The sequence below is a fragment of the Alternaria infectoria genome, assembly GCF_024043175.1.
Source record: "Alternaria infectoria strain BMP 0036 chromosome Unknown scaffold_7, whole genome shotgun sequence".
NCBI lineage: Eukaryota > Fungi > Ascomycota > Dothideomycetes > Pleosporales > Pleosporaceae > Alternaria > Alternaria infectoria.
Window position 1 is genome coordinate 1,604,709 of NW_026250696.1, and position 27,516 is coordinate 1,632,224.

At 53.3% G+C, this 27,516-nt stretch overlaps 9 protein-coding genes across 9 annotated transcripts; 4 read left to right on the forward strand and 5 right to left on the reverse strand.

Moving 5' to 3' along the window:
- Positions 1 to 97: 97 nt before the first annotated feature.
- Positions 98 to 776, forward strand: J4E92_005390 (uncharacterized protein; the record flags this gene model as incomplete). Its single annotated transcript, XM_051496772.1, has 2 exons — positions 98 to 101; positions 142 to 776. 2 exons carry the CDS (start codon positions 98 to 100, stop codon positions 774 to 776), a joined length of 639 nt encoding a protein of 212 aa, XP_051353492.1.
- Positions 777 to 1,206: 430 nt separating this feature from the next.
- Positions 1,207 to 2,622, forward strand: J4E92_005391 (uncharacterized protein; the record flags this gene model as incomplete). The annotated part of the gene is made up of 2 exons (XM_051496773.1): positions 1,207 to 1,402; positions 1,454 to 2,622. The coding sequence occupies 2 exons, from the start codon at positions 1,207 to 1,209 to the stop codon at positions 2,620 to 2,622; spliced, it is 1,365 nt and encodes a 454-aa protein (XP_051353493.1).
- A 1,017-nt stretch (positions 2,623 to 3,639) lies between these two features.
- J4E92_005392 (uncharacterized protein) lies at positions 3,640 to 7,104 on the reverse strand (the record flags this gene model as incomplete). Its single annotated transcript, XM_051496774.1, has 2 exons — positions 3,640 to 6,911; positions 7,098 to 7,104. The coding sequence occupies 2 exons, from the start codon at positions 7,102 to 7,104 to the stop codon at positions 3,640 to 3,642; spliced, it is 3,279 nt and encodes a 1,092-aa protein (XP_051353494.1).
- Positions 7,105 to 8,832: 1,728 nt separating this feature from the next.
- On the reverse strand, positions 8,833 to 9,446 carry J4E92_005393 (uncharacterized protein; the record flags this gene model as incomplete). The annotated part of the gene is made up of 3 exons (XM_051496775.1): positions 8,833 to 8,884; positions 8,934 to 9,255; positions 9,380 to 9,446. 3 exons carry the CDS (start codon positions 9,444 to 9,446, stop codon positions 8,833 to 8,835), a joined length of 441 nt encoding a protein of 146 aa, XP_051353495.1.
- Positions 9,447 to 13,609: 4,163 nt separating this feature from the next.
- Positions 13,610 to 16,402, forward strand: J4E92_005394 (uncharacterized protein; the record flags this gene model as incomplete). The annotated part of the gene is made up of 1 exon (XM_051496776.1): positions 13,610 to 16,402. One exon carries the CDS (start codon positions 13,610 to 13,612, stop codon positions 16,400 to 16,402), a length of 2,793 nt encoding a protein of 930 aa, XP_051353496.1.
- Positions 16,403 to 17,276: 874 nt separating this feature from the next.
- On the reverse strand, positions 17,277 to 19,145 carry J4E92_005395 (uncharacterized protein; the record flags this gene model as incomplete). The annotated part of the gene is made up of 4 exons (XM_051496777.1): positions 17,277 to 18,738; positions 18,789 to 18,915; positions 18,969 to 19,005; positions 19,059 to 19,145. 4 exons carry the CDS (start codon positions 19,143 to 19,145, stop codon positions 17,277 to 17,279), a joined length of 1,713 nt encoding a protein of 570 aa, XP_051353497.1.
- Positions 19,146 to 19,418: 273 nt separating this feature from the next.
- J4E92_005396 (uncharacterized protein) lies at positions 19,419 to 20,195 on the forward strand (the record flags this gene model as incomplete). The annotated part of the gene is made up of 2 exons (XM_051496778.1): positions 19,419 to 19,622; positions 19,674 to 20,195. 2 exons carry the CDS (start codon positions 19,419 to 19,421, stop codon positions 20,193 to 20,195), a joined length of 726 nt encoding a protein of 241 aa, XP_051353498.1.
- A 693-nt stretch (positions 20,196 to 20,888) lies between these two features.
- J4E92_005397 (uncharacterized protein) lies at positions 20,889 to 22,677 on the reverse strand (the record flags this gene model as incomplete). The annotated part of the gene is made up of 4 exons (XM_051496779.1): positions 20,889 to 21,300; positions 21,347 to 21,787; positions 21,837 to 22,549; positions 22,600 to 22,677. The coding sequence occupies 4 exons, from the start codon at positions 22,675 to 22,677 to the stop codon at positions 20,889 to 20,891; spliced, it is 1,644 nt and encodes a 547-aa protein (XP_051353499.1).
- Positions 22,678 to 23,114: 437 nt separating this feature from the next.
- J4E92_005398 (uncharacterized protein) lies at positions 23,115 to 27,516 on the reverse strand (the record flags this gene model as incomplete). The annotated part of the gene is given in 4 exon segments (XM_051496780.1): positions 23,115 to 23,394; positions 23,450 to 23,787; positions 23,835 to 25,570; positions 25,590 to 27,516. 4 exon segments carry the CDS (start codon positions 27,514 to 27,516, stop codon positions 23,115 to 23,117), a joined length of 4,281 nt encoding a protein of 1,426 aa, XP_051353500.1.

A 27,516-nucleotide genomic window follows, 5' to 3' on the forward strand; every position in this document is an offset into this window, starting at 1 on the left:
CAGCATCTTCACTCTCCAGAGGTAGGTCTTCATGATGGCCTTACCAAACACACACTGACCTGACAAGGGTCCGCGCTGTTGGCCAAGCAGTACCACCATGGGTCACCAAGAAGAATGCGGAATACTGGGAGACGATTGAAGATCGCTACAAGAACATCGCCGCCGACCTTCAAGGCCTGAATGCTTACCGCTACTCGCACAACATCACGGGCGGCAATCAAGAGTTCATGGAAGCGCTTAGCTTCCAGCATTACCTTGAAACACAATCACTGATCTCGTACAATGAAGCCAAGGCCCGTATCGCTGCTATGAGCGGCGAAGCTGGACCTATCTCCTTTACGCCAGAAGACTACATTCTCGGTGTCTGCGATATGACTGGCGAGCTGATGCGCTTCTCTGTCACGAGCATGGCGACAAACGGCAAACTTCCGTCTGGCAAGCAAGCAGAGGCGAACAAAAGGCTGAAGCAAGGCAATGGCCAAGACGATGCTGGCGACAAGATGGACATCGACGAGGAAGCATCAGTTGCGAATGAAAGCCAGAAGCCGCGGACTGTCTTGGATGACCTGAGGGCGATCCGGCTGCAGCTCGAGATGTTCGACGCACCGGGAGGGTCCAAGTTTGCAGCAGAGTTGGAGACGAAGAAGATGCCCGTGATGCGCGAGTGCGTGGACAAGGTAGAGAAGGGTCTCTATGGTTTGACTGTGCGTGGAAACGAGCGTCCCAAGGGCTGGATGCCAGATATGAGCAGTGCCAGGGAGGTAGAAAGTTACTGAGCCAGACTACCAAGGCGAATGAAATGCAAGATATCATTCCTGTGCAGTTGTTCCGGTGTGGCTGGGTGGGTGGCGCGGCGCACCCCACTTGGCGTGGGCATCATGGTGCGGTGATGCAGGCCCGAACTTCACACGCCCGTGTCGGTGACAGTGACACCAACGACTATGGTCCTCTGCACCATGCCCAAGACTGATGACCTCGCTCCCGCGCTTCGACTGGCCAGCGCAAATCTAATGCGCACACCCTGAAATCCTGCGTCGACACCCATGGCACGTACTGGCGCCCAACAACAAACCCGCACTTAGCCCTGCTCCAGCCGGAACCGTGGTTCACCAACCAAGCTGCCTACTACTCCCATCCGCGCACCGCCATAGCCGATCGCTACTACACCCTCACTACCCGCGGCTGCGAGGCACATCGGCGATAATCATGCGTCGCAGTACCTGCCCCTCGCGGCCTGGCAAGCCCGAGGCCGCCACGCGCGCACCCGAGCCACCGAAGCGCAAGGTATTCAACTGCATCGTCGACGATACCGCTCTGATCGCCGGCGTCAAGAAGAGCACCCGCGATGGCATCCGCAAGTGGATCGCCCAGGACGCTATACGTCTTTATGTCCCGCTGCACAGTAGGCCATAGCATCGCAGCTTCCCTGTCCCCTTGACTAACGCACAACAAGCCCTTACCCAGCTCCACCGCCTCAAGAACGGCACTGAGCGCATCCACGCCGACGCCCGCGAAGCCGTCAAGTGGCTCGACGAAGTCACGTCCAATGAAGCCGCGAGCCGTGTCCAGCTCGAAGGCGTCGACGAAGCCTACACGACGTGGGGAGAGGTGGAGCACTTCCTGCTACCCGACACATTGCTCTCCATGGAGGATAGCGAGTCGGACGAGGACGACTACCACGAGGATCTCGAAAGCTCCTTCAACGCCCTCGACATGTCCGATGGCACATCCATCAGCTCTACGCACAGCTTCGAGAACGTGTCCAAGACTCCCGAGTCGCCTGGTTCGCGTTCGAGCACGGCGTCCGGGCCAGTCGACGCCACCCCACACACAGACAAGGCAGCCACGCTACTCAGAGCGTCCCCCGACCGTACCGCACGCAGCAGTACCGATATGGCTCGCGCTGACAAGACGACCAAAGGCTCCGTGCCTGTCTATCTCCAGCCCCTCTTCAATCACATCATGTGGCGCATCAACAAGGAGGGCAATCCAGATGCGGCCCTGGAGTCCTTCATCCTCCTCACCAATGATTCTGCCAAGCAGGCCATCGCTCAGAAGTTCGGCATCCGTGCTAAACGCCTTGAGCAGCTCCGAGATGCTGTTGCTCGTGAAGACCGCGAATACAAGAACCATCTGACCATCCACAAGCTAGAGGTCGAAGCGACCGCTGCTAAGAGCGCCTCTCCAATCGCACCCAAAGCCGCAGAGCGACCCAAGTCCAGCCCCATCCACACGAACGTAAACGAGACTAAGCCCGAAGACATCTCCGATGACGAGGACGAGGTACTTTTCAAGCGCGCCCCTCGAGGCCCTGCCGCCACTACCGGCAACCAACACGTCTTCGACCCCAACGATTTTGCTCGCACAAACCAGCAACAGTCCCTTCGCGGTGGACGTGGAGCTCATGCGGCGCCCCGCGGTCGCGGTGGACCAGCCTTCCGGGGCCGTGGTAACTTTGCATCGCGCGGCGCATACGTTCCTCCAGGCCCAGTCTTCCGAGCTCCACCAGCTCCTCGACATGATCCGAATGCGCCTCTCGATCCAGACTCTTTCTCTCGCCCTGCCCCCAAAGTGGGCCCCGTTCGCGGCGGTGGACGGCGAAAGCTATGGGAGCCCAACTAGCAAACCGAAAGATGAGCGTCAGTAGCAACGCAGTAGTCGAAATTCACAACGCCGCCATCGAACGGAACGTTGAACACGATCAAGACACGAGCCATCAGTACACAAGGGGCTTTGAGCAGGATAGGACAGGTACTGGACAGTACGGTGACCTCGCGGCCCCTTAGTCTACATCACATCATGTCAACGCTGAGCGAAAAATGATCGCAGGTCTTAGCAACTGGTCCAACGGAGCATCATGTCCCACATCCTTCCACTCACAGTCAACCCAGAGCTGTCGCTACATCTAACGACTTGACCGGGGTCGACTACACTTTTCAAGAGCATACCTTGTTATTGGGTTTGTTCTCTACGAGCACTCTCTCCTTGTGTGGTTTTGCGCTCATTCTTGCTTTACAACAAAATTGCACAATTGCCTCGTTCGCTACATGGTCATGGTACTTCTGCCGCCCATTTACGGCTAAGAATGTTACCATCCACTTCGAACGAGGTTCTAATATTTGCTTTACCGCCTTCTTGTACGCTTGTCTGTGAGACTGAACGATAGTCTGCCGTAGGAAGCGCGTGCGGTATAAGGGAAGAAACGCCATAGCTATGATCAACTAGGAATAAATGTTTTGTTCTTGGAGGTTTCCACTCGCATGATAGGCTTGATGTCTCTTCGTGAAGTATCGTCAGATTAACTATATAGACACGAAAGAAAGGGCCACACGCCTCGTTCTCTCCTGCAGTACCATATTAATGCGCAAGAGAACGTGCATACCTAGGTGCCACGGGCGGCTACGTTATTATCCAGTTTGCTGCCTGCTCTAAACCTGATGTATTACAGTCTGTCAAGTAGCAGCATAATTAGTATTTATGTAACGGTTCAGTTTCGTGCTTGCACAAAGGAACATGAACACATCAGTATCGAGAGAGCAGCATGTATTTGAAATTATACAAAGAAGAGATAGACACAAAACTCTCTCAGAAACAAGACAAATGGCTATTTTCGCCATTCAAACCCCTACTTCAATCAATTTACTCCCTCACACCCCTTAGCAACCTTCCAAAAGCACTTTGCCTTTTCCTCTTCAGTTCGTTGAAGCTACCCTGTTCAACCACCCTTCCTTGATCCAACACAACAATGTGCTCAGCAATAGCCATCATCTCCCGCGCATGCGTAATGATGATGACTGTCATCCGTTTCTTCGGTCTGTTGCCCATATTACTACCACTGCCCACAGTCATCCGCTGCTGCAGGGGATATCCAACTTTGTAATCCCAATTCCCCTCTATCTCATCCCAAAACCAACCTGAACGGTTCCAGGGTGATGTGGGTGGGGATATAGTGGATCCAGTGTCTTCGATGCCGTGAACGAGACTGAGGATGGTGTCGCGGATGGTCTGAGCGGAAGTTACGTCTAGCGCGCTCGTTGCTTCGTCGAGGATGAGCACATCGGGGTTTCTAACGAGGGCGCGTGCGATTGAGACGCGTTGGGCTTGGCCTCCGGATAGACATGTGCCGCCTTCGCCGATAAGCGTGTTGTAGCCTTGGGGCAGGCTGTCGATGAACTCAGCTATGCCAGCTGCAGAGGCGGCTGCGCGGATGCTTTTGATGCTTGTTTCGGGAAGTAAACGGGATAGGCCGTAGGCGATGTTTTCTGCGACAGTGCCGGGAAAGAGGACGGGCGTTTGTGATACTATGGACATCCGGGAACGGAGGATGGTAGTATGCAAGGTCTTGATATCGTAATTCGAGACGGTCATATCGCTTGACGGGTTGGAGGATGCGAGTGGGTTGTTGCCTACTTGGTAAAGTTTGAGGAGGAGAGAGGCAATTGTAGATTTGCCTGCCCCCGAGGATCCGACGATAGCGGTGCAGCTCCCTTGTGGAATTTGAAACGACACGTCATGCAGTACTCGGGTCTCAGGTCGGGCTGGATAACTGAAGGTGACTTTGTTCAGCGAGATGTCACCTGCAGACTGTATCTGAATTTCGCCGGTGAGCTCGTGTGAATCCTTTGGTAGTCGTGCGAGACGTAGTAATCGTGACCCAGCATCCCTTGCCATGTTGACCTGAGTGACGTAGTTCGCCATATAGCTAACTTGATTGACACTGAGCATGAGAACCAAGAAGCATTCCAACACTTCATTGACAGTGTACTCATTTTTCGACATGAGATAACCTCCATACCAGTATAGCAGGATAGTTACGAAGATGACTCCAGTGAATGAAAGTCCGTGGATGGATGCACAGTATATTGCGCGCTTGATGCCGACATTCACGGCTTCGGTGGTTGCGTTGGTATACCTTTCCTTGAAGTAATCTTCCAAAACTAGGCATCGAACAGTCTTAATATTGACGAACGCGTCGTGGAGCACTTGACCAACCTTGTCAGCGGCCTCATTCTCCAATCTTTCCCAGCGGCTGCTGATAACGTTGTAGCACTTCGTGATTACGAAGAGAACAGGACCGGTTGCGAGAGCAGCCAGGGCCAACTCCCATGCTATGACCATGCTCCAAAAGATAGAAATACAAACCATAAGATTCATAGTGAGAAAGACACAAGCAAACCGGCCTGGAAGATTTCGAGCCTCTTCAGCAAAATGATCCAACGTCTCGGCAAGCCGCGACACGCTGTTTTCTTCCTTGTCGAAGAACTTCCGTGGTTGCATGAGGATGCGCCGCATGGCTTCCTTCTTCAGCGAAAGAGTCCACGCCTGCGCTACTGTATCTGAGAGGAAGAACATGAGGTAGCACGATAAACCATCGAGAGCGGCAATACCAAGAATGACGAGGGCATATTTTTGGGACATTTCCTTCCTAGCGCCAGACACGTAAAAGGTAGTCAAAAGCTGGGCGAAAACCCATGCAAATACTGGTGTGCATGCAGCATGAATCGTTGCGCTGAAGGATGCCGCTAAAATGAGGAGACGCGGACCCCAGCCTATAGCGGGCCACACAGACATGACTATCTCTTTCATGGGAAGAGAGGCGGCCGGGAAATCCTTGTCTTCACTAGGGTTCTTTTTGCGGAAGCGTTTGATTCTCTGAAGAAGCTTATCGTTTCTCGAAGATTTCTTCGGTGCGTCCGAAAGAACTGGGACAGACTCGTTGGTCGCAAAGGGTCGCGAGTACGGACCGATCGGCGAGACCGGTCGCGTAGATAGTTTGGGGTCTGAACGTGAGCTATGTTCTTTTGAAAACGACAGAGAGCGTCTGTGGAGATTCGACCTTGAAACAGGTCTCGAGCCATGGTCTTTCGATAAGATCCTTTTCTTGACAGGAGACGGCATAGACGGGAGATGTCTCGATGCCACAGAATCTGGAGATGCTTGATTCGTCTCAATGGGCTCCATCTTACCGCCTCTATCAGCCGTCTGTTCATGGATGGATAGCCTTGGGCCTGGGCCTACATCGACCGGTACAGTACAGTCCCAAGACGCGCGGGTATTCTCGGAATAAGTCTCCAGCACTGACTGTCCAAAGTGAACAGCAGATAGCGGACGTGTCATAGAAATGATCCGGGCTGTCCGTGACTCCTCGTGTAACACATTGCCGTCACCAGCTTCAGGCCCCCAATAGGAGTCGTCCTCATGATCATCAGACTCATCGTCTGTGTCAGCCTCGGTGTGCGTATCAAGAAAAGACTTGAAAGATCCATTTTGTGACTCGAGCTCTTTTCGACACCCCTGTTGTACTACCCGGGCGTTGTCCAGCAAGTACAGGAAGTCGTTGGGTCGGATCTGCGAGATGTCATGGGTAATGATAATCGTTGTCTTCCCTTTCCGCCAGCTTCGTATAGCGTCAAGCATCTCGGCTCGTGTAACGTAATCAAGAGAACTGGTTGATTCGTCCAGGATCAGCACCGGCGAGTTCCGAATCCTAGCTCGAGCTAGAGCCATTCTTTGTCTCTGCCCTCCACTCAATGAGCCGCCCTTCATGCCGAGTTCAGTATCCAGTCCATTGGGAAGGCTCTCCATAACAGGTTCTAGCATAGCAAACTTGACTGCATTGCGGATATCTTGCATATCCACTGCATCACCTAGCTGACCAAGAGCGAGATTGTGGCGGATAGTATCATTGAACAGTACGCTGTGCTGCTCAACAAGCGTGACATTCTGTCGTAACCATTTGACATCCAAATCTTCGAGTGGAACGTCATCCAGGAAGATCTGTCCTAAAGAAGGCCGATAGAAGCGGACGAGAAGTTGTCCTAGTGTGCTCTTTCCGGAACCGCTTTTGCCGACGACAAAGGTCGTCTCTCCAGCCCGGATCAGAAGCGAAGCATCTCGAATGGCAGTCTCGTCTGCGCGTGAAGGATATGAGAATGTGACCTGGTAAATAGTTAGTAAGGAGCATTGACGCGGCGTGAGAAGCATTACCTTTCGAAATTCGAGCTGGCCCGTACATCTCTCAGGCCGCAGTTTGCCTTGCGATTCGAATTGCTGATCGCTCGTTGAAATCAGCTTCATAAGCACACTTAATCTTGCACCGGCCATCTTTCCTTGCTGCAATACAATCAGCTGAGGCATTATCTGGGTCATCCCAGACATTGCCATAAGTGCTGCCCAGAACGTCGTGAGGACCTGTTTTGGGTCACTTTCCCCGGTCTCGACGAGGTGACTACCATACCAGAACCCTTGAACAAAAACGCTGATCGTAAAAAATTGCATAATGCCGATCTGCATAGAGCGGAAATTGGCCACGCTTCTGTATAAGCTCGCTGCAATGGTGACGATGCTGGTAAAGACGTGGAGTTCGTATCTTTCCCCGTTGAAGCATTTAACCGTCTCAATACTTTTTACTGCAGTCGTAATATATTTCAGTGCCGACTTCAAGTTCTCGGAATGCTCGTGTGCTCGTAGTGACAACCGCTTTGCCACTGAGGATTGAACCAAGTATAGAACTGGTATTGTACACAAGACGACCAATGTTAGATTCCACGAATAGTAGAAAGCGACCCCCAAGGATGCGACACCTTGCACGAGCGACTGGACAGCTTCGCCAAAAGGAGATGATACTGCAAGCTGCAAGTCGCGCACGTGCCTGTTCTTCGTTAGCGAACGTATTCCTACGGCGATTCCGACATTAGAGTGGCACCTACATCTGTACTGTCGGCAGAAATGCGGCGATTCCATCCTCCCGCGTATCGAACCAAGCCATATCCTTTTTGATAAGAGCATCGAAGATTCTGTTGCGAGCACTCCTCGCCTGGAGCTCTCCGAACATGAGAAAGAAGAGATAGTAGAAACTATTGGCAATCCAGTTGAGTGTTGCGAGAGCGGTAAGAATTACGCAGAACCTGGCCATGTTGCTCATGAGTTGGCTGCTGCTTATCGATCCTTCGCCATAGCTTGTGTATTGACCAAATACGAGACCGTAGAGGATTGCGAAAGCGGGCATGGACAGCGCAGCGACGGACGCCATCGCAATACCGCCAAGCAGTGCGGGCATATGCTGTTTTGTGGCGAAAGTGAACAACGTCCTCCATCCCACATTCGTTATATAATCCTGCTCCTCATCATTCAGAGATGGCGGCTTTTCGGAACGGGCGGTCGCATTTGGATTAATCGTCGTCGCCATCTTGGCCACTCGACGGCAGCGACTGCGAAAAGAGAGTGTAAGGTGGTGGAATCGACAAAAAGTAAGAGCGACCCGAAGGCGAGATGAAGTGAGAACAGAGAATAGGGAATTACCACATATGGACTAGTCGGTGGCGGCCATGTGGTCGTAGCCCTGGAAAGATGGTTTCCGCGCACCTGCTTTCGTCGCTTACTTTGTCTTTCCTTAACATTGTTCTCCAGCCACCAATCGCCGCCTTCACGGAAAGCCCAAAAATTGCATCCGCTCATGCGATCACTTTAGAACGAGATGAAACAGTGGCTTCCTCCGCGCAGGTCATCAGCGGATGGTGAGCTGAGAGCGACACACCTGATTCAGCGCTTTGTTGGTCTTGTAGTTGACATGCACAGTATAGGCCGGCGACTGACGAAGATTATACGTTCATCAATACGTCAATTATCAAGCCAATATGGTACTCCACCGATGATCCAGTGGCTTGCATGACAGATATTCATAGACGGTCATAGCTGGGCGGCCGACAAAGAACGTGAGCTCGTAAGCGACGAATAAGTGACGGGCCGGATGTCGACAATGCAGCCGCGTATTGGCGTCCCTTGCGAACAATAACTTGGAATTTAGAATTTCCAGGATCATCCTGCGGTGAACTACTTGCCCTGCGCCTTCTCGTATATCCAGTCATTCAGGCCTTCTCGGTTACTGCGCATGTCAGCATCGGGCGCGCCGCTAGATCCAGGGCATAGCTTACCGTGCGATTTCGATAGCGTAGAACTGCATCCGAACAGCGAATATTGTGCCTTCCTGGCTGTATTCCATCTTGGGACTTGCGCGCAGCATTGTGCCGAAATTGTAATCCTCGACCTTCTTCTCGTACTCACTGATGAACTTGCGCCATCGCTCCTTCCCCTCCTTGCTCTTCATCTCATCCTCGTTTAGTGTGGCTGATGCGTCGAACTCGGGGAATTCCGTCTTGAGGTGTTCGTAGATTTCGTCGTCGATCTTGGTGAGTCGCAGCTTGGAGCCGGGTACTTTCTCGAGGATCTTCCAGTATGTTTCCATGTGCTGCACAACTGTGTGATACTGTCAGCATGGTCGCGACCGGCAGGTCTCGTGATCTGTACCTTTGACCGCGAACTGCTTCTCGATCTGTAGACGCGGTTAGCGATGACTGTCGACGCGCTGGCTTTGGGGTACCTGCATCCTCAAAGTTCTCAGTCTCCTCTGGATTGATGCTCGTGCCTAGTGGGCCTGCGAGAGACATGTTGGCGATTTTGCTATGGAAATATTATCTATGAGCAGGTTGAATTGAGAGTGTAGAGAGTGATGTGGGTGCTTGTAGCAGCAATCAGCGCGGTGAAGGCCGACAAAAAATCGCGGAAACGCACTCCGTCATTGCCCCGCCACGCCCGCCACACTTCGCGGGGCGGACTCAACCCCAATTTTCCCATCATGAACACCAACCTCACATATGATTCTGGCGAGCCAATGTTGCCAACTCTACACGTGAGTCTGCGTTGCATCGAGCCAGACAGCAGCTAATCACCGCAGCATGAATGCATTCGCGTACCAGTGACAGCACTGGCCTCTTGCGGCGCTCTGCTGATCGCTGCAGAAGGCCCCTTTTTACGCTTCCACCATGCCAGCAACTCGCGGTACATCTCTTCGGAGCGCGTCTTCAAAGCTCAATCAATCCATGGAATACGCGTCTTTTCGGAAGAGCATGCGCACGTTATCAAACTGGTCATCTGGGGTGGAAGACTGATCCGCGCCCTTGAGATTGACTTTGCAGATCAAGTTGGCCAACAAGGCCTGAGCCTATGTTTCTCCAACGTCGCGAAAGCTTCAGATTGGATTCTTGATCTCGCTCCTCGTCCCAAAGGCCTGGATGACGATGCTCAGTACCGCAAAGGATCCTGCATTGCTGTCACTGCTCATAACGCACTGCTGCACGTTGAGATGGAACAAAGGACATCGGACGACTTCCACATAACCAAGTGCGCATACCACACATTGATCTGCTGGAGTATCATTTCCTTGCTGACATTTTGATTTCAGTTACATCGATGTAGCTGTATCTGATCTAACTTCAAGTTCTCGATCTATCCTCTACTCCGCTCACCTGTTCTGGGAGAATCTAAACCAGGTCCTCGTTGCTGCTGGTACAGCGTTCGGTGAGATTATATACTGGTCATGGTGCGACAATGGCGGCGGTGGATCCGCCTCCCGTATCCATCGCGTATTTTTGGGTCACGAGGGCTCAATTTTCGGGGTCCAGATTTCGGAAGAGCTACCCACTGAATGTTGTCAAAGACTGAGGCGGGTGGTAGCAAGCTGCAGCGATGACCGCACAATCCGAATATGGGACGTCTCGGATGTGAACACTAGTGCCACTACCTCGGAAGCTCATAGCAATGACTTGGAGATTCTGAGAACTCGTCATACCGGCTTTACCAACGAGGCTTTCGACTCAAATGAATTTAATAGCTCGAGCTGTCTCGCCATCGGGTGGGGTCATCTTTCACGCGTTTGGACGGTCCGCTTTCTCGAAGCATCGCCATGCAATGGATCACTGTTACTCCAGTCTGCCGGTGAAGATGCAACTGCAAGGACGTGGGAACTTGCGCCAAACCCCGGAAGTAGCACGAGCTTTCCTTACAGGTTGCTAGAACTTGACTGCACCGCGCATCATAGCGGGAAGAACTTGTGGTCGACTGTTGTTTCCAATGACTCAACAGGAATACAGCAGGTTATTGCAGGTGGCGCTGATAGTAAAGTCACCGCTACCCCGTTATTGCGCATCCTGCAGGCAGAGAAGAACTTACGTGGTGCGATCGCTGAGTATACTGTACACGACATATTATCATGGGCGCAAGTGGCCGAACCTGATTCAAACAGGCCTGAATTTGTGGACGGTCCAAAGTCCCCAAGGAAAGCAGAGTTCTTCAGAAGCTATTGCTTTGTCGATGAAACCTCATTTTTGCTTACTACTAACTCTGGAACCGTACTTATCGGCTCCATTTCGTCCAGGACAGCCCCAAGTCAGTCAAGCCTCCTTTCGAACTCGAAGTTAATCGATGAACTGAAAGATCTTTCTGGTTACTCTGTCTGCACGAGTGGCTGCCGTCCTGGTTTCGCTTACATCGCTGGTAGTAGCGGCAACATCTACGTGTACAATAAGGAGTCTAATACCCTGGCAAATCTGCATGCCATTGGTAGCAAAGTTGGAGACATCTTAGCTGTGGAGGTATCAGACACGGATGGTCCAAATACGGCGGCATTACTTGTGACCCTTGTTGGTCAAGGTGAAGCGCAATTGCTATACGTGGACCCTGATAGCAACACGAACGTTCTGAGAGTTGTGCAGATACCCATTGCAGAATCTTCGGCCGGTTCGGTCATCACGAGTATGACTTATGCAAGAATACCCGGGAGAGACATTCTCATCATTGGGTTCCGTCGGGGTTCGATCGCACTGTATGAAATCCGTAAAGGTGAGGGGGGTACGGATGTTGCTATCTTGCTACGGATCATTGAGAAAGCACACGGTGCGGAAGCAGTCACTTGTCTTACATGGTGTCCCTCATCTGGAGTCTCCGTAGGCTCCGTACACGGCCACCTGTTCTCCGTAGGAAGAGATGGGCGTCTCAGCGTACACCAGTTCGATGCATCTGCAAACGTTGTCGAGCTGGTGCATGATCTTGCGGTACCATTCGGACCAAACATTGAAGGTTTATACTTCCAGGACGGCCATCTCCTCATACACGGCTTCTCAAGCAAGAAATGGTATCTATACGATGTCACTAGCGAAGAGCAAGTCATGAGCATCGAAACCGGAGGAGCGCATAGAAGTTGGGCCTTCCGGTCACACTCGTCGCTAGGAGGTATCCTAGTATGGACTCGAGCCTCTAGTATGCATATATGCAGTCAAAACAGACCGAATCATGCTGTCGTTCGACGAGGGGGTCATGGACGCGAGATCAAGGCGCTCGCAGTTACATCGGAGATGAACGGTAGATCTCACCCGCTCATCGCCACAGGCGCCGAGGATACCGATATCAAGATTTTCCGCCATGTTGATGATGATCTGATATGCCAAAGGACTATTCGCAAGCACACCACGGGGATTCAGCATCTACAATGGTCGCAAGACGGTGACTATCTGTTCAGCAGTGGTGGCTGTGAAGAATGTAAGGTTTGGGTACAACGCTGCAAAGCTGCTGCTGACTTCCTTCACAGTCTATGTATGGCGGATCCGGGACTTACCCGCCTCCGCTCTTGACATTGGAATCGTGTGCGAACATGTGTACACCCCAGAAAGTGAGCACGCAGATTTGAGACTCATGTCTTTCGATGTGATCACGTCGGGATCCGCACATACTATCACGATGGTGTTCTCAGATTCCAGCATCAAGGTGAGCTGATCTCCGTATTCTCAATGTAGCATGGCGCTGATGTGACAAGATCTATCGTTATGATCCTGCCGCTACTATCACATGGCAGCCTCTTGGAAAGGGTCTCTACTTTACATCCTGTTTGACACAGTGCATGTTCCTCTCTAGAGAAAAGGTCTTGACAGCTGGTACCGATGGCCATATTGTAGTATGGCCGCTAATGGCAGATACCGAACGATCGCGTGGAAAATTCACTGGGTCAAATGATCATTTGACATGGCACCATCCGGCAAGGATACATCAAAGCTCCTCAAAAGCCATGACATCCCGAGCCATTAGTGCGGATACCTGGCTCATCGTATCCGGTGGTGACGATGGCAGTCTGGCGTGTATACTCGCACAGTCTACGTCTTTGCCGTCGTCGACTTCGCCTACGACAACCCATGTTCCGCCACCAATCCTCGTCAGTCGCGCACATGGCTCTGCAGTAACGTCGTGCGCTCTCTTCGGACATAAATCACACATTTTCCTTGTCACATCAGGAAATGACGAGTGGATCAGATTGTGGCGGATTGTACTGCGTAAGGCAAACTCCGAAGCTGGAGCTGAAACTGCAGCACAGCATGAAGGCGCTCTGACGGTCCAGAGGATAAATAGAATCAAGACCAATGTTGCAGATGCGTCGAGTATGGCGGTGCTTGATGAAGGCAATGGTGGTGGCGATGCGAGGGTGTTGGTCTGCGGAGTGGGCATGGAAGTCATACGTATAGCTTTGAATGGGTGATAGACAATCGATAGGCATGATGGTCATTCGTCCGCACCCAAGTGTCTGCTGCTGTGAGTTTGCACAGGGGCGATTGGCGGCCAAGCGATCCATGGATTGTTGCTGGAGCAACGCGTGTCCCGATGCGGCTAGTCGTCGTTCGCGCTTTGACAACACAACACGGCAAGCACGTCCACAACCTCGACTGAACCAGTCTCACCCCAGACCGACAACGACATACCACCAAGACAGCGAACATCGACAGACATCATGGTCGCTACACGTCGCGGTGCGAAAACCGCCCCAGAGGTCGCCTCTGCACCCCCCAACACGCTCAACGCCCCTCCCAAGCGCGGCAGGAAGAAGGCAGTCGAGGAAGCTGCTGAGCCAGCGCCTGCCCCGGCCAAACCCACAAAGACAACTGCTGTGAAACGCAAAGCCAGGGCTGAGCCTGAGGATGCTGAGCCGCCCATGGCCAAGAAGACTGTTGCGACAAAGGCCGCGCGCACCATCAAGGTCCAGACCAGAGCCGCACCCGCCCCTGCTCCAGCAGTGAGGGCGACGCGTGGTCGCAAAGCCGAGGAGCCTGCCGCTACAGAGGAGCCCGAAGCCATTGAAGAGGCCCCTAAGCCAACAGCCGCCCGTACGCGCAAGATCGCAGCAGTGAAAAAGGCACCTGTACCCAAGGTCGAGAAGCCTGCTGTCGCCCCAGAGCCTGCCGTCGAAGAAACAGCCAAGCCAGTATCAAGAGCTGTACGCAAAGCACCCGCAAAGAAGACACCCGTTTCCAAGAAGAGCGAGCCTGCATTTGTCGACAAGACCGTCGCCAGCGAGCCTGCTAAGCCAGCTCCCCGTACACGCAAAGCAGCAGTGCCAAAAGCCTCCGCACCCGCACCCGTCATTGTACCGAGAGCCACACGCGGTCGTAATGCCCCTGCAGTCCCACAGGAGTCGCCGCTCAAGGCTCCGGCCCGCAAGCTCACAAAGAAGGCTGCTGTTGTCACTAAGGCGAAGTCTGAGCCAGAGCCGGACGCTCAAACAGTCGAGGAGCCTGTTGCGGAGATCATCGAGCAATCTGTTGTAGAGGCAGATGAACATGCAGTCATGGAAGAGGTGGAGCAGCCTGTCGTGGAGGCAATCGAGAAACCGTTCGCAGATTTCCCTACCTACCCGACAACCCCCTCCCACATCACTGCCCCCATGACCTCAAGAGAGGCCATCGCCGAGCTTCCCGGCTACCCCACGACTCCCTCGCATATCCTCGCACCTTTGTCGAACAAGGCCGCTCTTACCGAACTCGCAGGATATCCCACGACACCTGCGCATATTGCTGCACCTGTCGCAATCGCTACACCCGAGGTTCAGGCCGAAATCATCGAGCAAGGGTATAATGATGTCGCCATGAGCGATGTTGAGGAGAAAGAAGCAGTCGACCAGATTGAGGCTTGTCATACTTCTACAGCTGCAGAGAGCGCGGTCGAGGCCACAATAGAAGTGCCAGAGGGCCCTCAGCTCGTCGAGAATCCGCACATTGTTGAAGAATCTGACTGCCAGGGCCGCCAGACTACGGCCGATGTCTCCTTGACACCGGATGCCAAGACCCAGGTATCGGTCCAGCTAAAGACACCATACTATGATGCGACGCCCGCCCAGCGTTCGTGTTCGGAGATTTCTGGCACTCCACCTGCACAGATCGTCTGGGGCGTCACCGATCAGGAAGCATTCGAGGAGCTTCCTGAGGCGTACCCTGCCACACCCGCCCACATCATCGCGCCCATCACCTCCAAAGCAGCACTGGCCGAACTCCCGGGTTACCCCAAAACACCAGCTCATATCAGCGCGCCTGTGACCTCCAAGGCAGCATTGGCCGAGCTCCCCGATTACCCCAAAACACCAGCTCATATTAAGGCACCAATGACTCCACGTCGCGCTCTCGCTGAACTGCCCGACTACCCCACAACACCAAGCCTGGCTCTCGAGGCTGCTCTCCAGGAAGAGATCACTGCTTCAGTCAAGAAACAGACACCGTCACCTATAAGATTCTCAACTCTGAAGAACGACTCGTTCGATCTCGAAGAACCAAGCGAGCTTGCCGACTTCACTGAGCTCACCGAAGCTAGCAAATACAGTGAGATCGCACCTACGGACACAGCTGTCGAGGCTTCTCCTTTTATTACTAATCCCACCATGCATCTGGCTCCGCTCAAACTTGCACCTACTTTTGCAGCCCTCGAGCCAGTGTCACCGAAGAAGTCCGCCTTGCGATCACCTCAGAAGGTCATGGACGCTAAGACTCCTAAGAAGACTGTCGCTTGGACAGACGTTCCAGCAGACGAGAGCGATCTATTCCTCTACGAAGGCATCCTTCAGGGCATGGTCTTCTACGTCGATGTCACACGGAACGGTAGGGAGCAGAACTTCTTGTTCCGCGGTCTGCTCGAGGATCTGGGCGCAAAGGTAGTACAAGACATATCGCATGCGTCTCTTAGCCACGTTCTCTTCAAGGATGGAAGCATGTCCACACTGGAGAAGTGCCTTGAAAGCAAGGGAGCCATCAAGTGTGTCAACGTGGGGTGGGTGTTGGATAGTGAGTCAAACAAGAAGCGTATGGACGAAGACCATTACCTGGTCGACCTATCCGTTGCGAAGCCAGCAACTCCTCTGCCTACTACTACGGCGAAGCCATTCACACCTTTCAAGACTCCTTCCAAGTACGCGCTACCTCCTTCATCCCAGTGCAAGATGCCTAGCACTCCGACAAGTTCAGAGTTCGATCGCTCTTTCAATGACGACAAGGAAAACTGCGAAGTTGGCATGTTCTTCGACGACAAGAGCCCGCTTGCACCTCGCACACTTCCCGTCAAGAAGTCGTCTTTCTTGTTCAGCAGATCAGCCATCAAGACCCCATCAAAGTCCATCTTCCTTGGGGCGACGCCATCGAAAGCGACCTTGTCAGCTATGAAGCCTGCGCCTCAGGCCTTCACCACAGTCAAGAAGCGCCCCGCAGAGTCTTCCTTCTTCAACAGCTCCCTCGGTCCACCCAAGAAGCTGCGCCTCTTGTAGTCATGTCATCAATTCTGCTGGCATTCAAAATGCTTGTTTTGTTTACGGAGTTTGGAATATCATGCAGGCATTGGGTAGGCGTGGATGGATCAAGGTGTTTGGTATCCGTTTCGCAAAGTTTCGGTCGTGCTGTTGTCATCCCTGTCATCCCTTCATCGCGGCTTGAGGGTTTCCATTGAGTGCTGCCTCCCTTAAAGGGTTGGCCTTCGTGGGAATCCAACATAGCCAGATGAGGGCGCACATATGGCGTCTTTGCATACCTTGGCTCTTGCTTGTTCATTGTCTTTCTCTTGTGCGGTTACATGGAGTCTTGCATGTTATGGATGGACGATGCTGTACGAAACACAGTTGAGCATTCTTGGCGTTCCTGGACACACGGGCACTCCAATGGAGACGACCACGATTAGGGTCACCTGCTTTTGTCTTATATTATCTATTGTCTCGTTTCGGTACGAATGACAGCACGAATGCTCCATGCTTTTACTCAATGGGTTGGGCTTGCGTAGGACCCATTGTCAACTGGCGGCCTTGCGAGTAACTAGTGTAATTCATTCATTGTACTAGCATTACTTCTCATTCGAGAGCGCTGGTCGTATGGGTGTAAATGCAGTCCAATATGGTGCAGGCGCAAACACATCGAAAGTAACATCCCTGCAACATGTGCAATAGATGCATACTTTCTAAGCACGTTGGATTATCAGGGCTCAGGTGCTCTTCATTGTGATCAACTCGAGGGTCTAAGCCCTCCGATAATCCTATCCAAGCTACCGAAATTGGTCTAGTAGAAACACAGGCTGTCTATGTCGTTCATATCGCATGTAATGAAAATTTTGCGGTCCAGCGCCTGGCGCATCAGTATAGTGGTCGGGCGCATCTAGGCGCTGCCGTTGACCTTGCGTCCCTGGATGAGACCACGAATACCGCCCTTGCCACCTACTTCGCGAATGATGGCATTTATGCTCAGGTCGGCACCGATGTTGATCTGGACCTCGACCTTTCCTCCCTTCTTGACACCACGGACTGCAGCTTCGCTCAGCACTTGTCCAACCTTCCATGTCTTCTCCCGTAGCTCCTCTTCCTCTTCCTCGCTGTCGTCGTCGCTGTCATCCGAATCATCCTCGTCTTTTTCAGCCTTGGGCCTGGGCTCTGGCTTTGTGACCTTGATGTGTCGTGAGCCTTCCGCAAGCTTAATGAGCACGTCACCTCCCTCTCGTGGCGTTGCAATAGTCGCAGTGCGTCGGACAGGTAGTTGTGTCTCCGCGTCGACGATGGCATGGAAAACGCCAGAGGACTCATCGCCCGAGATGCACAGCACACCAACAGCGGTGGAAAGGTGGGGTGTAACAGTGACCATAGGGTGGGTGCTTTGTTCAATGTCCTCAAGCTCAAACTCCTGGATAAGGCTGGCTTGGATAGCAGCACCACGGGCTGACAATTCCGAGGGGTTGATGGCTGATGGGGATGTGGAAGGTGCGAGGACGGTGGTGGATTCCGGGAAGGCTGAGCGTACCGCAGAAGCGACCTTGGGAGTGTGAGAGTTACCGCCAGCCAAGATAATCTCGGAGATGTCGAGAGGATCCAAGTTGGCCTTCTCCACAGCTTGAGTGACAAGACGAGTAAAGGCAGAGAACAACTTGCTTCCCAGGAGATCGTAGCGGGTGCGGTTGATGGTCGCGGTGAAGTCGGTGCCGCCTACTAAGCTCTCGACGGAGAAGTTGGCGGTGGTACCAATGGAAAGCGCCTTCTTGACAGCTTCGCACTCAAGCTTCAACTTGGCCAACGATCGATCGTTTTCCCGAGGGTCACCGGCCGACTTGTGCTTCTTGAGGAACTCCTTGGCGAAATGTTCCATGAGCACTTGGTCGAGCTTGGAGCCACTGACATCGTAGTCGTGTAGAGTGGCCAGGATGGTGTAGATGCCGCCACGGGACGCAACCACAGCCACGTCCGAACGGGTGCCTCCCAGATCGGCAACGACGATGATCTTGTCAGCCAACTGGGCACCAGGACGGGCATCGTATGCTAGGACAGCAGCTGTGGGCTCGTGGATGAACTGTAGGACCTCGATGCCAGCGTTTGTCGACGCCTTCTTGAGGGCCTCCTTCTGGGCATCACTGAAGTTTGTGGGTACGGTGATGACGGCGGCGTTGACCTCCTTTCCAAGGTAGTCAGAGGCAGAACTCCGTAGTCTCTTCAGGTGACGTGTTGTGGCATCGATAACGGATACGGTGTTCTCCTGCTCGTCGGCGGTATCGCGGATGTTGAACGCAACGCCGTCTTCGTGCTGTACGGGATGGGCCGACTGGTGGCATGGGGAGGGGTCTATCGATTTGTAGCTGCAGGGTGTCAGTCGACGTGGTTGGACAGGTAGGATAGGATTGCCTACTCTTGGCCGAGGAAGTCGCGGAAGTAGGCGACTGTGTTCTTCGCATTGCGGACGAATTGGGTCTTGGCCTGACCTCCGTGTAGTTCTTCTCCTTCGACGTAGGACAGGGCGGTAGGGATTTGGCGGTCTTTTCAAGTGTTAGCAGTCGAGGGGATCCAGAGCGTGCAGCAGGCGGCGTACCTCCGTCTTCGTTGGCGATGACCTCTGCTTTGCCTTCCTGTTATGCGTCAGAAACATCCAGAGACATTGGCGACAGACATGGGCACTTACACCCGAAGTGAAAGCAATGGAACTGTACGAGTTGCCAAAGGATATGCCTATCGCGACTCGCTGCGCGGGGTCCGCTTGCGCACTCATCTTGCGCGGGAAGACGTTTTCGGGTTACGGAAAGAGGATTCGAGTCAAACGAAAGCCGTTCAGTATCGACAATAAAGCGGCAGGGGCAGGTGAACAGAAGATAGCCGGCTGTGGTAGCGTTTGTAGCGCGTGTGTTTCTTCGCGGCTAAGAAATTCAGAGTCGTGCATTTTTCTCGGAAGCGCACGGGCTTCTCGGAATGAGCTCACTCGAGGGACGGCGCATGTTACCAGGTGCTCTACCACACCCAAGGACACGACTTTGCGAGCACTACCATGGCAGCCTCAGCTACTATCGTACTGCCTGGCGACAACATCGCGCAGAGCGCCCTACCAACTGGCACAGGTAAAAAGAAGACGCTCACCCTCGGACCCGGTTTGCGACACACGCCGCCAGACACGGTCACGGCCACGGTCGCGGGCGCGCTCGTGACGGACAACAAGAAGAATGCTGCTTCGGTCGAGTACAACACTGGAAGGGTGAGAGATCTATGCTGTCTCTTTCACTATGCTTGCTAATTCCCTTGACAGTATCTTCCTTTTGCAGGCGAACTCGTCATCGCGACCGTGAATGGCTCTGCCGCCGAGAACTTCAATTGCCTCCTCACCCCGAACACGCCGGCTGCGACCCTTCCCCACCTAGCCTTCGAAGGCGCGACCAAGAAGACACGGCCCCAGCTGCCCCCAAACTCCCTGGTCTACTGTCGCGTCGCGAGTGCCGGCAAGGACCTACCATCAGAGCTCACCTGTGTCGATCCCTCCACGGGCAAGGGCGAAGGTCTCGGTCTGTTAAAGGGGGGTATGGTGTTCAAGATAAGCCTGGGTATGGCACGGAGGATGCTTGCAGCGCGCGGAGGCATATCTCTGTTGGAAACCCTGGGCTCCAAAATCGGTTTCGAGGTTACCGTCGGCCGAAACGGACTTGTGCACGTTGATGGAGGAAACGTCAAGACGACATTGGCAATTGGGCAGGCTATACAAGAGGTGGATGCCGCGGCCCTCGGGGACGAAGCACAGAAGAAGCTTGCTGCCGCGACGCTGAAGCAATGTTGAAGAAGATACGCGGATTGCTATGTCAGACTTTGCAATCGCACGATGGAAGGATGGCGCCATTGTCACGCACGTTGGTCTATGTGAAGACTGATCGTAGGCGGGCTATCCGCTGTTGGCGGATAACTGGCTGTGAAGGGCATAACTCGACGTTTGCGACTAGCACGCGCGACGCATGAGAGATCGGCGTCCGTGTCAATGCCAGACTGAGTTGTCGACGGGTCTTACATGGCCAGATTCCGTTGATCATCTGCGTCTGGTCGCACTGGATGAAGGCTGTTTGACTCTAATGAGCCCGCCTGAGTACATTAGAAGTGTTCCAGCGAGAGCGCGTTTCAGTACCATGGTTAGATCGTCATAGGCGACACATCCCGTTGGAAGCAAGCAGACGCTGCAGAACAATTGTTCAAAGGAGTAGTGTGCTTGTAGGCTGAATGATGAACATGTAATATATTTATATTTCTCTAGTATCTGCGATTGACACTACGGGTCGTGAGCTCCATGAGACGCGACGCCGTCAATGAATCAATTCTCAATCTTTGTCTCATGCCATACGCGTCAGCTCTGAGACCATATGCCAAACTCAGGACCCTTTTTGTACGAAAGGTGCTGTGTCTGCGCCCATCATCGTGACCCATCCCTGCTAAGCCGACGCTGTCGAGCAGTGTTTCATCGTTCTTCTTTTGCAGATTTTGTTTAGGGCACAACACGCTGGGGGTCTCGGGGGAACAGGCTGCACATCCTGATGTTAGGCAATCCGAGCCAGAACTGTACAATCCTCTCCAGACCGAAACCACCTCCGGCGTGCGGCGGGCAACCGTACTTGAAGCAGTCTACGTAGTCCTTGGTTCCAGCACCGGCGGGATCAATCGGGGGATCATGCTTGCGCATCTGCTCTGCGAGCAGCTCTGAGTGATGGATACGCTGCGCACCCGAGCAGATCTCTTGACCCCTCATGAACATGTCATAGGAGTTTGAGAGAGCAGGGTCGGCGGGTGAGGGCATCGTATATGCGGGACGAATAGCAAGAGGGAATTGGTCCAGAGTGTAGAAGTCGGTGTTGTACTTCTCGAGAACAAGACGGCCAAGCATCTTCTCTTGAGGTGTTCTGGAAACATTAGTCAAGCCTTTGAGGATTTCTCTTTCGCACTTACGTCAGATCGTCGTAGTCTCCAAGCTCCTCACCAGCTTCGCGCAGCATTTTGATACCTTCTTGGAAAGGAATTCTGGGAACGTTTCCGGACTGAGGAAGCTTGAACTCATCGACGTGATACACTCCTCTTACAAGTTCTGTCTCTTTCTTGTACCGTGCGTTGAGCTCGTTGAAGATGAAGAGCATGAGGTCTTCCAGCACACTCATGACTTCATGGTAGTTCTCCTGGAATTCCATCTCAAGATCCAGTCCAGTGAACTCGGTCAAGTGACGGGCCGTGTTGGAGTTCTCGGCGCGGAATACGGGACCGATTTCCATGACCTTTTGGAAGCGGGAGGCGATCAACATTTGCTTGTAGAACTGTGGTGACTGAGCAAGGTAGGCGGGGCGACCGAAGTACTTCAGCTCGAAGACATTAGCACCTCCCTCAGAGGCAGCTCCACTAAATGTCATGTTAGTATCTGCAACGAATCACGACACGAGTAACATACAGAATCTTTGGAGTATGCACCAGAACGAAGCCCTTCTTCGAGAGGAACTCTTGGAACAAGGCGCAAACACCGCTCTTGATGACGAAGATAGATTGGTTGATCTTGGCTCGCAGATCAAGCGTCCGGTTGTTCAACCTTGTGTTCAGACTGACGAGTGGGCGCTCGCCACCTTCCTCCTCTTTCTGATCCTCTTCCGCAGCAGTCTCAGTTGGCATGGGGCGTTCCGCGTCCGACACTTGAAGCGGTAGCGGAATCTCAGCACTGGCCTCGACGAACAGCTTCTGGACATGAATCTCGAAGTCGGTGATACTGGCACTCTTTATGGGCTCCTTCACACGCTTGACTATACCCGTAACGACGAGTGTGCTCTCGGTGCTAACGTTGCCGCAGAACTTGACCATCTGCTTGCTCAGCTTGTCGCTGGCCGCAACGACAGCCTGCACGGTGTTGAGGTTTTGTCGTAGGTTCAAGAAAGCGAGCTTCGCAGATTGCACCCTTGCATTCTCAACCCAGCACCTGAATGTAATCTCCTTGTCCTCGTTGTTGGCGACATCGGTAAGCTCAGTGCGCGGAGTTCCCGTAGGCTTGTACTCTTTGGATCCAATGAGGGGAAGTTCGCCGTATGCGCCTGCGGAAACGTCGGCGCCATCGTCGACTTCTTTCTTGGTACGCTCAGCGAGTTCGCGGGCTTTGGCTGCGGCCTTCTTCTCTGCCTGGGCTACTGTTAATATCATGGACTTGACGGGAAAGAGACTCTACTGACCTTCTCTTTCTCTTTCTGCGCCTTCTTCAGCGCGTTCTTGGAGGGCGGCTCAGCGCCAGCAGCTGCGGCGTCACTCATTGTGGTTGGATTGGGGGTGTTTTGAGTCGCGTTGTTCTATAGTCAGACGTGTGCTAGGGACTCACATTTCCATAGTGGGGCAGCCGTGGATGAATCACAGCCCCGCTATCCCCGCGGCGTCATAGCCCACTACGGGATCCTTGAACACCTGGGCTGTCTAAGTACAATACAATGCCCGCCTAGTAGCTTCAATGGTTCCGATACATGTTTCAACTCTCATACAATTACTAACTAATGTAGCTGGGTATAGTAAAAATTGTCATTCCCGCTCAAACCCAATGCTTCCCAGACGCCCTGCAGCAAAACAAGCTGCTATGCTTCATGGTCTAAAAAAAGAAGGTCATGTCCTCAACGATCGTTTTGTGATTCAGCCGCCAGCGCAACTATCTCATTCTCTTTGCAGTCTCTCACTGCTGGGTGTCGTCGATAGTCAGCCTTCAGCCAACGATGGACGTTCGACTGGAGGTCGACGCGCTCGCGTTCCCATCCCAAAGTTTCACTGTCTTGACAGCTGAATGCTTTGGTTCGTGACATGAGAATATGTTGACGTGAGTGTCGTTGGCAGCCGCCGCAGCAATCATCAGTCGATGAGGGTGAAATGCAGTGACCGAGATAGGGGCAGATCGATCGCGAAGGAAACCCGAATAGGGCTCAAGGTGCGACACAGGCTGGCCGTTGTTGATGTTGAAGATCTTCACACGATGCCGTTGCGTGCCACTACACACGTTAATGTTAACATGTTTCGTAATCTTGGAATGTGATGAGCACTTACGTGGCAAAAACGGGAGCATGTTCATGAACGCTGAGTGTTCGTAGGGTGTCGGAAGTTGCTTGGATAGTCTTTACGCTTCGATCCCAGCGTATGTCCCACAGCTTGACCTCACCGCCACGGCAGCCGCTCACAAGTTCACGCTGTCCACCACGCTGCAGGTGAACGTTGGTGATCCATTGCTTGTGCTCTTTCCAGACCTTGACCATGGCGGTGGCGGGCTTTTGGCGTTGATCGTATACTCGGATGGCACCATCACCAAAACCAGCAACAAAGACATCTCCCTCGACTTGATCAGAGGTTAAGGATGTAATACAAGAACCGGATCGTGCGGGAAGGTCCTACTCAGGTCAGCTACGACATCACGGATGCGGAGAGCGCAACTTACATTGGTGCATACTTCGGTCCCAGCGTTCCACACGCGAATGACCTTCACGTCGCCAGCAACTAGGATGAGACCTCTTCCTTGCTGCCAATCGAATACCAGACCGGCGTTCTTGTTACTTGAAACAAGATCAGTAAGCGCGCGGAATCCTGTCACTAGTTCTGTCTCTCCTTTACGGTCGTAATTGCGGAATATCTTGATTACACCATCCGAGGATCCTGTCATTAGTAGTGCCTGGTCGTCCTCGTTGATGAATCGCACGTCCGTTATTCTCGACTCGGGAGGGTTCCCGTTAGAGAAAGAATTGATTCTGTTGACCGACTTTGAGTAGTCGAAAATATTGACAGTATCCCGTGTATCTGTCACTACGAGATGGTCCTCAAACTGGTGGAAACACATCTTGGCAGGTTGGCTGAGGTTGTCGAAATATCCTCGTGGCACGTCCCAACGATTGGAAACGGCAATGTCCTTCAACGGCTGAGTCTCGGCAATGATCCTGTCGTTACGGTTCCTCCGCCAGAGTCTGCCATTATAGTCGGTACTTCCTGGTTCGTCGGCTTCTGTGGGCTTCATCTGAGGTTCGCGGAAGTACTCTACGGACCATTCGAAGAATACACTCTTAAGTGGGATTTCTGGTTTCTCCGTCAAGTTCCTGTTCTTGAACCCTCGTGAGGTTGGCTGCTCTACGGTATGATACTTTTCAGGTGTCTGGGGGCGAGAGACCGCGGGAGTGTGGGCATCATCGGCAGCAGATCTCCCTGAAGATTTCTGTCGAGGGCTTGCTGAATCTTGGCCAGCCCAGAGATTCTTCAGCGAAGCACCGACACTCGTGGACTTTCGGATGCCACCGAAGAGTGACAAGTAGGTTGAGTCTTTGGTCGGTGTTGGGGGATTCGAGGCTTTTTGCGGCGCAGAAGTCACTTCTACTGCACGGCGCATGGGTCGAGGAGCTGGCGCGTTTTGGAGAGCTTCGTCTAGTTGGGGCTGTACAAACTTGGCTAGAGACGACTCGATAAGTGATATCAGGATGTAATCAACAACAATTCCAGCGTCTTTTGCGATCTCCGGATGCGGATCGACTGACATGACCAGCAACTCTTTCCAAATGGCAGAGTATATGGTATTTTGCGAACAAGACGTCGATTCGGAAGCACTGCCCGTAGCTCCTGTACGTGCTTTCATGTGGAGCGCATCGGGGTTCTTGTCATCAGATTGCTTTGTGTCTGAGTTGGCGTAATCCTCCGATAGTTGCTCGAATGCGGCAACGATGAACCGGGTCTTGTAGCGGGCAACGAACGTTGAGAAAAAGATGAGAAGCTCTTTGCGCACCATACTATTACCGTCCATGGTCATAATGAGGATCATAGACGCGATGGACTCTTCGATGTTGGCCACCTGTGGGGTAACATCGCGGATACCAAGGAAGGACGCCAATGCATGCAGCATTGCTGCCCGTACCTCAGCAACGGGGTCCACGATTAGCTCGCAAAGTCGTTCATGTGCCATGCACCGTATGCCGACCCACTTGGCTTCTTCGTAGTTGACCCAGAGCTTGCTCAGACAAAGGCACGACCATTGCCTGAGCAACGGGTTCTGCATATCTTTGAGATGATCCAAGCAGCTCTCTACAAGCTCTGTGCTTAGTGAAGCACGTTGTCCTTGGTTGTAGTCTTTGCAGAACATGGAGACTATGAAGGCACACATTGCGCGGTGTTCGCTTGCGTTCTGAATAGGTATACCTGTTTGAGTTTAGCTAACAGGCAGTCTTTTGGATTGAATCTTGAATACCAGAATTGGGATTGAATATGTTGATGAAGTACTGATAGCCGTTGTCCTTGAGAAGATCGGCTTGGCAGGACTGATCGACGGCAAGTATTCGGGCCCAGATGAATACCATGACTGGCTTGAGCTCATTGGCTTGCGATTGTAGTAGCTTGAGGACGTATGGGAAGATGCCAATGCTGAGTGCAAGATTTACAGCCCAGGGGCCATGATCTAAGAAACTCGACAATAGGATCAACGCTCGGAGACGATGCACTTGACTGAGTAGTACTTGGAGCACTATAGGAAGTTGTTCCGGTACCTTTTGCTCCACGGCGCCCTGTGTCAGGTATACCTCGAAAGCGGTCAGCTGTTCAGAGAAGAAGTCGGAGTGTTTGTAGTTGAAATCTTTTTCTCCGCGTGCTTCGGCCTGCAAATCCGGCAGCTGAGCCAGGATCAGCTCAACGGCCAAGTCCCAACTGCGCCAGAGCGGGTGGTTGTGTGTTTGGGGGATCTCGGGATGGGAGACGGGATTGCAGTGGTATGCGCGCATGACGCGCTGTGCAAGAAGATAATTGCGGAATAGAGCAGCAACCATCAAGTCCTGACGGAACAGTTTCTTGAACAGAGGTTTGGAGAGAGAGTTCCACGCAATGGTGTCGGTAATGGCTGTGAAAATCCAGTTCAGCTCACCAATAGGCGTTCTACGCTCAGAGACTTTGCCTGGAATATTGTGGGCATCTCGTAGGCTGACCTTGCTCGGGAGTGGATTTTGCAAGATGAAGAAGCGTACGGCCATGGTTATGGGGTCCGTCAGACAGGATGTGAAGATATCAGCAGGCAGCTCGGGGTTAGTAGGGAGAGACTCGCGCTCTCTGCATGCTGCCAGATGGATGCAATCACTGAAATCGACATGCTCGACGCTGGGATCTCTCCGGCGCGCCTCCTCAAACTCGGCCTGGTGTTTCTCGGCAAAGCGGTTGAAGTTGCTGATGATGAGGCCAGCATCGGAGCAGTCATAGACGAACAGACTAGGTGCGCCGATCCAGGATTGCAAGTCGTAGAGCGACAAGGGAATGTACTGCGTGTAGTTTCTGTTAAAGACCCAGATCTCGCCGGAAGACGTTGGTTTGGGCACGCCATGGCCGTTGTAGTGGAACAAGACTCGCTCATTGCGGGCATTCCGGCGCAGAGTTGACGCGTATTTCCTCGTCTCTTCGGTTGTGGGGTCTAGCAGCAGTTTGTAGCGCGTGCGCATGCTCAGCTGCTCGTACTGGGTCTGGAGGGCCTTTCCGATCTGGTTCATGGGCGTGTGGCCGGGCGTCTGGGAGGTAACCGTCGGGTCGATCCAGCACTCCTCCTTGGCACACGGATTGGTCTTGATGACGTCTGGGGGATCAACGCCAATGTTGAGGCAGAGAGCGAGGACAGCCGAGACGGTCTTGAGGCGGTCCCGCATGCGCCATTCTTGGACGGGGAAGGCACAGTCCTGGTTCTTGGGGTGGCCGCCCGTCTCGTGTTTCTTGTCGGTGTAGTACATGAAGAAGTTTGAGGTGAGCAGGTTGCTGTACTCCTCCGAGTTGAGCTGGTCGTCCCAGCCATGGCGGATCTTGAAGTGGCCGTCGACGCTTCCCTCGTCGGTGCTCTCGGGCGGGAGGGCAGGATGGCGCGGCCCAAAGTCGCTCTTCGCGCGCAACATGCTGGGACGGGCAGACTGAGGGCCTATCGAGGCAGGGCGGGCAGGCGGCGCATGTTCGTCGACGGGCGAGGCAGGCGCGGCATCGGCGGCGGCAGCAGTGCTGGGGCGCGAGGAGGCAGCGGGCTCCGGGTGGTGGGCGCCGTTCATGTCGAGGGGTGCGTGCGAGGCAAGCGGATTGGGGTGCGTGTGGCCGCTGGCAAGAGGTAGTTGGTCGGCGGTTCTCAT